This window comes from Bos indicus x Bos taurus, chromosome 7 (genome assembly GCF_003369695.1).
Source record: "Bos indicus x Bos taurus breed Angus x Brahman F1 hybrid chromosome 7, Bos_hybrid_MaternalHap_v2.0, whole genome shotgun sequence".
Taxonomy (NCBI): domain Eukaryota; kingdom Metazoa; phylum Chordata; class Mammalia; order Artiodactyla; family Bovidae; genus Bos; species Bos indicus x Bos taurus.
The window spans coordinates 87,557,681-87,568,614 of NC_040082.1; the positions used below are offsets into that span (position 1 = coordinate 87,557,681).

General features: G+C 40.4%; 1 protein-coding gene across 7 annotated transcripts in view; it reads left to right on the plus strand.

The window, feature by feature from the left end:
* The window catches only part of CDC42SE2 (CDC42 small effector 2), a 119,039-nt gene extending 110,008 nt beyond the window's left edge, over positions 1-9,031 (plus strand). For all 7 annotated transcript variants that reach the window (XR_003511900.1, XM_027547047.1, XM_027547051.1 and 4 more), the window contains 2 exons: positions 5,884-5,999; positions 6,526-9,031. Coding sequence is in view for 6 of the 7 variants with exons in the window: in XM_027547047.1 (XP_027402848.1) it covers positions 5,884-5,982 (99 nt within the window). In the remaining variant the exon portion in view is untranslated. The remainder of the gene's footprint in view (positions 1-5,883; positions 6,000-6,525) is intronic.
* The last annotated feature ends 1,903 nt before the right edge of the window (positions 9,032-10,934 follow it).

Sequence of the window (10,934 nt, forward strand, 5' to 3'; positions counted from 1 at the left end):
TTCACGGAAGATGAATAGTGCGTCCAGAGTTACTGTGTTAATGAATAAACCGGGATTGCAGTTGAAGTCTTTGGATTCTATTTTTGGAGTATAGTTGATTTACAGTATTGTGTTAGTTTCAGGTGTAGAACGAGGTGATTCAGTTATACATACATCCTTTTTTACATTCTTTCCTCATATAGATTATCATGGAATGTTGAATGGACTTCCCTGTGCTCTACAGTCGGTCCTTGCTGGTTATCTGTCTTAAATAGACTAGTGTATGCGATCTATCCGTTCCTCCTGTGTTTCCCCTTTAGGAACCATTAGTTTGTTTTTGATATCTGTCAATCTTTCTGTTTTATAAATAAGTTCATTTTTTTAATTAGAGTCCACACGAGTGATAATATTTGTCTCTGATTGACTTCACTAAGTATGATAATCTCTAGGTCCGTTCATTGTACTGTGAATGGCACTATTTCATTAATCACATTATTTTATTGGAATATAATTGGTTAACACTGTACTAGTTTCAGGCATACAGCAGAATGAATAAGTTATACACACATCTGCTCTTTTTTAGATCCTTCTCCCATACAGGCCGTTATCGGTCCTTGTTTGTAATAGTTCTCTATTTTACACAGTCCCAACCTCCCCGTGTGTCCTTCTCACCCCTTTCCCCTGGGTAACCACAGTGTTGTCTTCCACACCTGTGACTCTTTGTTTTGTACATAAGTTCATTTGTACCATTTTTTTTTAAAGATTCTGCATATAAGAGATATCATGTACTTGTCTTTCTTATTTTGCTCAGTATGGCAATCTCTAAGTCCATCCATGTTTCTGCAAATGGCATTTTTATTCTATGAAATGGCTGAGTAATAAAAATCCATTGTATATATCTACCACGTACTCGTTATCCACTCCTCTGTCGGTGGACACTCAGGTCGCTTCCCTGTCTTGGCTGTTGTAAATACTGCTGCTGTGAACAGAGGGGTGCATGTATCCTTTGTATTAGTTTTCTTGGGATATATGCCCAGCCAGGAGTGGGATTGCTGGGTCATATAGCAGTTCTCTTAGTTTTTAAGGAACCTGCAAGCTGTTCTCTGTAGTGACTGTGCCACTTTACATTCCCATGAACAGTAGGAGGGCTCCCTTTAGCCCCACTCCCGTCCCAGCATTTATTGTTTGAAGACTTTATCTAATGATGGCCATTCTGACCCTTGTGAAGTGATACCTCATTGTAGTTTTGATTTGCATTTCTCTGATAATTAGCAGTGTTGAGCACCTTTAAATGTGCTTTTTGGCCATCTGTGTGTCTTCTTTGGAAAAATGTCTTTATATCTTCTGCCCACTTTTTGATTTTTTTTTTTTTTTGACATACAACTGCATGAGCTGTTTGTATATTTTGGAAATTAATCCCTTGTTGGTTGCCACATTTGCAAATATTTTCTCCCATTCTGTGGGTTGTCTTTTCATTTTGTTTATGGTTTCCTTTGCTGTGTAGAAGTTTTTGAGTTTAATTAGTTAGCTGCCATTCAGTTTTTTTCTTTAGAAGGTGGATTCAAAAAGATCTTGCTGCAATTTATGTCAGTGTTCTATCTTTTCTTCTAAGACTTTTATAGTGTTTGGCCTCATTACGTTTAAGCCTTTGACCCATTTCCAGTTTATTTTTGTGAAGGGTGTTAGGGAGCGTTCTACTACTACTAAGCGCTTCAGTCGTGTCCGACTCTGTGTGACCCCATAGACAGCAGCCCACCAGGCTCCCCGTCCCTGGGATTTTCCAGGCAAGAACCCTGGAGTGGGTTGCCGTTTCCTTCTCCAATGTATGAAAGTGAAAAGTGAGAGTGAAGTCGCTCAGTCGTGTCCGACTCTTCGCGACCCCATGGACTGCAGCCCACCAGGCTCCTCCGTCCATGGGATTTTCCAGGCAAGAGTACTGGAGTGGGGTGCCATTGCCTTCTCTGAGGGAATGTTCTAATTTCATTCTTTTATATAGCTGTCCAGTTTTCCCAGCACCACTGAAAAGAGACTGTCTTTTCTCCAGTGTATACTTCTGCCTCCTTTTGTGATGGATTAGGTGGCCATAGATGGGTGAATTTATTTCTGGCTTTTTATCCTGTTCCACTGATCTGTGTTTCTGTGCCAGTACCATACTGTTTTGATTACTGTTGCTATATAGTATAGTCTGAAGTCAGGGAGCCTGTTTCTTCCAGCTTTGATTTTCTTTCTCAGGATTGGTTTGGCTATTTTGGGTCTTTCCTGTATCCATATAAATTTAATAACTTTGTTCTCAGTTCAGTCCAGTCGCTCAGTCGTGTCTGACTCTGCGACCCCATAATCACCAGGCCTCCCTGTCCATCACCAACTCCCGGAGTTCACTCAAACTCACGTCCATCGAGTCGGTGATGCCATCCAGCCCTCCCATCCTCTGTTGTCCCCTTCTCCTCCTGCCCCCAATCCCTCCCAGCATCAGAGCCTTTCCCAATGAGTCAACTCTTCGCATGAGGTGGCCAAAGTCCTGGAGTTTCAGCTGTAGCATCATTCCTTCCAAAGAAATCCCAGGGCTGATGTTCTAGTTCTGTGAAAAATGACACTGCTAATTTAATAGGAATGGAATTGAGTATGTAGATTGCCTTGGGTAGTACTCTCATTTTGACAGTGCTGATTCTACCAAGAACATGGTATATATAGCCTGCTATCTGTGTCATCTCTGATTTTTTTCATCAACATGTTACAGTTTTCAGAGTAGATGTCTTTTTTGTCCTTAGGTGGACTTATTCCTGTGTTTTTTATTGTTTTTGATGTGATGATAAACGGGATTCTTTCCTTAACTTCTCTCTTTGGTCTTCTTTTTAGTGTATGGGAATGAAAAAGACTGCTGTGTGCTAATTTTGTGCCCTGCAACTGTACTGAATTCATTGATGAGCTCTAGTAGTTTCCTGGTGGCATCTTTAGGATTTTCTGTGTATCATGTCATCTGCAAACAGTGACAGTCTTATTTGTTTTCCAATTTGGATTCCTTTTATTTCTTTCTCTTCTCTGTCACGGCTAGGACTTCTGAAACTATGTTGAATAAATGTGACAATGGATTGTGACGTAGATTTACAGATATTTAAAAATTCTTATAACCCTGGGATTAATGTCACTTGATCATAGTGTATGATCCTTTTAATATACAGTTGGAGTATTTTTGCATCTGTGTTCATCAGTGATACTGGCCTGTAATTTTCTTTCCTTTTTTTGTGTGTGGTATCTTTGTCTGGTTTTGGTATTAGGGTGAAGTTGGCCTCATAAAATGACCTTGGGAGTATTTTTTCTTCATTCTTTTGGAAGGAGTTTCAAAAGGATAGGTGTTAACTCTTTTCTCAACATGTGATGTAATTTGTCTGTGAAGCCATCAGGTCCTGGACTTCTGTTTGTTGAACATTTTCTAATCATTGTTTCATTTTCATACTCATGATTGGGTCTAAGGTCTCCTTAGACAACCACTTTGCCTGGCTGGCTTTCTTTTTCTTGAGGATGGTTTTGATCATGGCTGCCTCCTGTACGGGGCTGCGAACCCCCATCCATAGTTCTTCAGGCACTCTGTCAGTCAGATCTATTTGTCACTTCCACTGTATAATCTAAGGGATTTGATTTAGGTCATACCTGAATGGCCTAGTGGTTTTCCCTACTGTCTTCAATTTAAGCATGAATTTTGTGATCAGGAGTTCATGATCTGAGCCATAGTCAGCTCCCGGACTTGTTTTTGCTGACTGTATAGAGATTTTCCATCTGTCTTTCATTACTTAGAATATATAATGCTACTCCCTTCTGGTCTGCAGAGTTTATACTGAAGAATCAGCGGATAAATTTATGAATTTCTGGGGATTTCCTTGTATATCATGTGTTGCCCTTCCTTACTGTGCTGATATTTTCTCTCTTGTCCTTTGGTCATGTGTCTCAGTGTGTCCCTCCTTGAGTTCATCTCCTGTGAGCCACTCTGCGCATCCTAGATTTGAGTGTTCCCTTTCTCACGTTAGGGAGGTTTTCAGCTATAACCTCCTCAGGTGTTTTCTAGGGCCGTTTCTGTCTTCTCCTCCTAGCACCCTATAGGGTACGTGTTGGTGTGTTTAATACCCCAGAGGTATCTGAGACTGCTTTGTTTCCTTCCATTGTTTTCTCTTCGGTCTGTTCCTTAACAGTGATTCTTACCATTGTTTCCAGCTATTCATTTTTCATGCCTCATTTATCCTGCCTTGATTCCTTTTAGTGTATTTTTCATTCCAGGTATTGTATTCTTTGTATCTCTTTGTTCTTTACATCTTGTAGCTCTTTGTTAAACATCTCTTGTAAGTTCTCAATCTGTGCCTCATTCTTTTTCCGAGATCTTGGACCATTTTTACCATCGTTAGTCTAAATTCTTTTTTTTTTGTAGCTCTCTTCATTTAGCTGTTTCTTGTGAGTTTTTATCTTGTTCCTTCATCCGAAACATCTCTCTGCCATCTGATTTTGTCTGTTTATGGGATCCTTCATGCTGGCTGCAGGATCACAGTTCCTCTTGCTTGCAGTGTGTTCCCAAAGTGGTCCTGAGGCTTGTGGAAGCCTCCTGGTGGCGAAACCGGTGCTTTCCGCCTGGTGGGTGGCACAGGGGCTTGTCCCTCCGGTGGGCAGGGCTGTGTCCTGGGGGGTATATGGCACACCTGGGGCCACACAGCACGGTCACAGGTGAAGGGAGGGTGCAGGCCTGGGGTTCTGCCTTTATCAGGGATGAGGGTAAATGCCGAGGCTTTCACAGCTTCACTCTTAACTGCTTCCTCCTGGCACTATTGTGAGGGTTACATGATGTCATATTTTGAAGTGATTCTGTAAACCTGAGAGCAGCCTATTCTGAGGGAGTATTAACTCATTATTGACTAGAGATGTTTCAGTCTTCTCTTACATAACCAATTGCTGGCCACAGGTTTCTGCAAAAATCCCCCAGTGTGTTAAGGAGACATCATAGGCTCAGCAGAGGATGAGTCAAATAAAGTTCAGGGGCTCTAATCATGTGATAGAAGCTGGAGAGAATGATTCCCCTGGGCTCAGAGGAGAAAGGGTATACTACTCAGTTCCTCAATATGCAGACTTGGCTCTTGGGGTGTGGCCTCTAAGCTTCCTTTGAATGTTCCAAGTCTTTGAATCCTCATTTGAATGCTTATACTTTTTCATTTTATTGGTTTTACTAAGACTATATTAGGGCTTCCCAGGTGGCACCAGTAGTAAAGACCCCACATGCCAATGCAGGAGATTCCTGAGAGATGCAGGTTCAATTCCTGGGTCAGGAAGTTTCCCTGGAGGAGGGCATGGCAAGCCATGCCAGTATTCGTAGAATCCCACGGACAGGAGCCTGGCAGGCTACAGTCCATAGCATTGCAGAGAGCAGGACATGACTGAAGTCATTTTTAGAATAAGAATACTACTATTATGTAAATTTTACCACATGGACTTTTAAAATTTATCTTTGGGTCAGTTTCCTACTTTATTTTTGTATCTGATTCTAATCCAAGAAATTGAGGTGATTTAATATGTGAGGTGGTTGTAAATTAAGGTGGTTGAGGAACAAACTTGAATTCGTCTTTATCCTTTTGACTGGTTTTGAAATGTAGCCAAATACCTTGTGAACTACAAAACTTTTTTTTGTAATAGGGAAGTGGAGTAGGGGGTGTGTTGGCCAAAAAAAAAAAAAAAAAGAATTGTTCAACCACCAGCTTACCACTCCCCATATATTGAAAACAATTTCTAAGTCTGTAAAAAGATAGATATATATATAATTTTTTTTTCTATAAAAAGTACCCTTCTGGGAAAAGCAGCCCAGCCAAACTGTCAATTGATTGGTTGCAGTGGCCCTAGTTCCTGACCCGTTCTTTTCCTTTCTTGTCTCAGGTCAGCTCCATTCAGAACCAGATGCAGTCCAAGGGAGGCTACGGGGGTGGCATGGCCGCCAACGTGCAGATGCAGCTGGTGGACACAAAGGCCGGATAGCCCCGGACTTCTCCTCAGTGAGTACCTCAGAGCCCCACGGCCACCGACGACGAGGAGAGGCTTAGTTCAGACTCGAGTTCAAAAAATAAAAGTCTTATTAAAAAAAATTTGTGAACTTACTGGAAAAGGCAAAAATAGTCTGTCCACAGTCAGTTACAGCATTTGGGTATTAGTTTCAGATTGTTGTTTTCCTTATGAGAAACTTTAAATGTTTTCAGACGTCTCACTCTGGGGGAGCCTCTGACTGAGATTCTAGTGACAAGATCTCTCTCATGTGTTCTTTAAACATGAAGTTACTGAGTTACTGATATTGTGTGAAACCCATGTGTGGTGAAGTAATTTTATATTTAACACCATTATGGGTAAATCGTACATAATAAAATTTTCAAATTTAAAAGACAACTTCTAAATGGAAGCATGAAACCCCTAAAGTATAAAAATAATTTGGCTTTTTCTTCTGGTTTTGTAGGTCATTGTGAATTTCTGTATTTTGTTCCAACAACTGTTAATTTTTTGTCATGGTTGCTTTTCTTTCCTTTTCAGTTACAAAAAAGGAAGCGTGATGGCGTCTTGTTCACCCTGTTGTGACTGCTCCAGTGACACGTTCCTGTTCTGCTCTGAAGAAACTTGTCAGAAGAATCCTGCATTTCCTTCAGCTGGCATGCATGCCTTTGGACTCATGGACAGAGTTCTTTGGATTGTGGCTTAATTCTTGATTTTTATGGGTCTGATTTTAGCATGATCTTTTTTTGTGAATGCTGGCACTGTTTTGCATTCTTCCCCCACATTTTTCTTTCCACCTTCAACCCCTCTGCCTTATTGATTTTATTGGTAAGCAAAGATCTGCTTTTATTTGTTAATTTACACCATTTTTTGTATATTTTGGAACGTATGCGACCTGTAAGCACAATGATCATTTCTATTCATATGAAACTGCAGCAGAGTAGTGTCTGCATGCTTTATGAAGTTGCTTGTGTGGGACCCCACAGGATGCCAGATGGAGAGTTCCTGGCTGCCATGGGTGGATGATACTGCTGCTATTAGAGAAAGGTGAGCTGTGGCACCAAGTCACATCAGTTTCACAGAAAAAGGCAACTTGTAGCTATTTTAGAAGTATGACTTTTATTTAGTTAGAATTATAATAAAAGAAAAGCTTGCATTCAAAAGGCATTCATTCTGTTGTAAATGTTCGATCTATTTATTTGCGAGCAAGGACCTGGGATTGTAAACAAGTGTGTTTATCTATTGAGTGTGTGGTAATACCCTCATCCAGTCTGACTCTGAGCATCATGTTCTTTGTTCATTTCTTTGTGTGCTTGGTCTCAGTTTTTGCTTGTTTATGTTTAATACTGTGGTATCCAGTTGGCTTCCAGTAGCAGTTTGTTGAGTTTCTTAGCCTCTACTTCTAAGCACGGCCTCTGGAGTCCGTGGCCTCTCCATGTTCACAATGTGGGACAGTGGAAGTTGCCAGGAGCAGCGGTTGATCTGGCTGTGTTGTTGCCCGTGAGAACAACCTGCGTGGTGACTTAAGGTATTGCCAAGAATGCTTGGGCTTCAAAGTGTGTGTTCCTCACAAATTGTATTTCTATAAACGCTCCTCCTAAGGGTGTAGTGCTAAGCCTGGTAGTGGTTTGGTTTCCACTAGAAATTTAAAATCCTATGTCCAGTTTAGCCCATATCCTGCAGGAAATGGGCTTAACTGGAAGAAAACAGTAAGGAATTAGGTAACTGCATAGAGAGAGATCTAGATCTGTTCTCTTCACCTTAGTCACAAGTTCTTAATAAATAGGTAAGTGAATAAATACTGGGTTATAGAGGTAAAACATGGCAGGATTTCTTCCCCCAGTTCTTTTAAGTTACCCTGTACAGCAGGCACTAGATTATTCAGTCCTTTATTTCTACAGTTTTGATCTCTGTAGATGTCAATCTCAAGAGAATCTGTCAAGAAAAAACATTTATGCTTAGCAATCAGAATAGGCATTTTGCAGTTTAATAACTTCTAAACTTGAATTCATTTAATGTCATTAATTGTGTTGATACTACATTCTGGGTTTTGCTTGACCACCAGTGTCATTCTGACTGGCAGTCAGGGTCCTGACGGACGCTGCAGTGTTCACGCTCTTTAAATACGATGGATTGTTTTAGTGCTGTCAGTGATAATGCTAGCCTACTTCTATTTTGACTTTAGTACAGAGTTTATAATTGTGTAACTCCTAGAACAGTACAGGGAGCCCTGGTCCCTTTTCCCTACTTGATGATTTGACTTTATTCTTTTTCTCGATCGCTCGCTTTCCTGATTCTCCAAGGACCAAATTCTCCAGTGAGCACTGGAGCGTGTCTCCAGGGTAAGCCAAAGGCTGCGCTCCTCAGCCTCTAATTGTTCTGCAGCTGCCTCTGGCAGGCACAAGTAGCCCCACTGTGTGCAGGAACACATGCCAAGGAAGGTGCCAATAACGACTCAAGAAAATTACCAAGACTTTTAAGATACTAACCTTGGACACAGTTTTTTTAGGGAGTCCACTTTCCCCCATTGATAAGGAGGTTTTTAAACCTTGGGATATCATTTGCTCCCGATAACAATGTGTCTCATTTGAAAATTGAAGCTAAATAGAATTGACTGTTAATATTTTGCTGAAACATGTGCTAACAACTGTTAACTAATGACATGCATTCTTAAAAGAGGTGCTTTCCTGTGATGTAGGCGTGAGGTGGTGCCAGTGAGCATAGAGTGGAAATGTGAACTGTGCTGATTGGGTTCAGCATTTCCGATGCAGCATTATCGGTGGGCCTTTAAAGATACTTTGTGAGTATATATTAGCTCTCACTTTTGTTATTAAATTATAGCAGTTCTATTATAGAAAGCAAGTTTGCCTTGATTTTGTTTAAAATGACTTCTGCTCAGCACCCAGGAGATAAAATTGACATATTTTTATAATATAAGCATACTTTTTTTGTACATTGTGTTCATTCTTGAATAAAGTAAGTTCAGTGTTGGCTTGTAGATAATAAAGTATTTGATTTTGATTCAATAAATGTTTTTCAATCCTGACTTGGTTATTTTCTTTCTAGGAGATATTTAATAAACACAAGAAATGCTAAAAAGGTGCTGCAAGTGACTTTTGAGTTATGACTACTAAACAAAGGTATTATCCAGCTCAGTTTTTCATGCTGAAGCATTTTGTCCTCACAGTATATATGTAGGACTTAATAGTAAAGCTAAGAATTCTATTTCCCAGTCACACTATCATATTAGAGTTACAGAATATTTCCATTGTCACAGAAAGTGTGGGCAGTTTTGAAAGTGTCTGGAAGTACTTTTTGATGTCAGAAATTGAGGATGGGGTACCCCTTCAGGGGTGCTGCTGCATAGCAGTCCCCACAAGAGACCTACTGTCAGAGTGCCCTAGTTGGGAAACTGTGATTTAGAACAGAGTATACAGACATTCCCGTCTGTATACTCACCAGATCCCAGACCCTGTTAGAGAATCTTTAATGTGTGGTTGGTCAGGGATTGGGAACAGATCACTTAGATGTGCTATATCATCATATTCTACAATAAAAGTATCAGAAATGGTTTCTCAAAAAGTTTCAATAATCTTTCCTCATCTCATGGCCAGGGACTCTAAAGGGAAACTGGGTTACAATGAAAGGATCTGAAGAAATTCATGCTGGTATATTAATGAGGAGCTCTGTTTGGAGTGCATGTTTTCAAAGCATATGCATAACATGTGCACAAAAAGTAGGACAAATCTATAAAAAGTGTCAGAATGGAATTTGCTAAAATTTTAAAAATGCAAAATTCTTACATGCCTTCTGCTTCAAAAGATGCTTTTAGCAGACTGGTGAAAAAGCAATTTAAATTTTACCTTTAACTTACTGTCTCCATCCAGACCGGTCCAGTAAGAGAACTTAATCTGACTCTTAATATTTAAGCACCTAAGCTTTGAGGATGTTTCTGAGATGAGGGTTTTGTTGTTGATGCTTTTACCAGCTACAAGTAGCCTGTGGGTTGCTTTTGCCCCTACCCTTCTCTTCTCAATCTCATCTTAATAGTTTTTTAGCTGATCTTTGTACAAAAGAAAAGAGACTACTTCAGGATCAGAAGATCCAAATGTTTGATCTGGGACTTAACAATTGCTATAAGGATGGTTTTAGGCTCACTGAAAGGTAAGAGCAAGAGAATAAAAACTATGTCAACTCTAACCCCAAATTTTCTCCTCTGTAAATCCAAGCTCCAGAGTTCACTAGAGCTTTAAGAGCTCCCTAGACCTATGTTCACCACCTTTAAGACCATGGAACACTGAGGCAGCGGTTTTTACTCCTTTACAGGAGCAGAAAGTAAGATGCTTTTTTAGAAAGATCTTCAGAGCTTCACCTGGTTACCTTTTTCATCAAGTTGCTACTAGAGCCATCTAAACACAACCAGCTTTTAAAAATCTGTGTGCCTTTCCAACGCCTTACCTTTCCCCGGGCCCACCCACCTCTGAGGGAGGTGCAAGGACCACTCTGCTGGATGCAGTGTGTTAAGGCAGTGTCAGGAAACATTAAAAATTTTACTTTTCAGAAATAGTGAAAAAAATTTTTGTTAGGGATCTTATAATAAAATACCCTAGATTTGGGTGGCTTAGAAACAAAGTTAGGCTTCCAAGTCCGAGATCAGGGTGCCAGTGCAGTGAGGGCCCTCTGCCAGGCACTAATCCCATTCTTGAGAGTTACACCCTTATGACTTAAGCACTCCCAAAGGCCATACCTCGAGAACTTCAGTGTGAGCTCCAGGGAGGGGGCACGCTAACATTGAGATCATAGCAAAACAGGAATACAAAAACAAGAGGTTAAAAAACTCAAAGTAGGATACATCCAAAGAAGCCCACACCAAGATTTAATCAAATCATGAAAAGTCAAAGAATCTTAAAAGCAGCAAGAGAAGAAATAAGTGCAAAAATCGTCAAGAA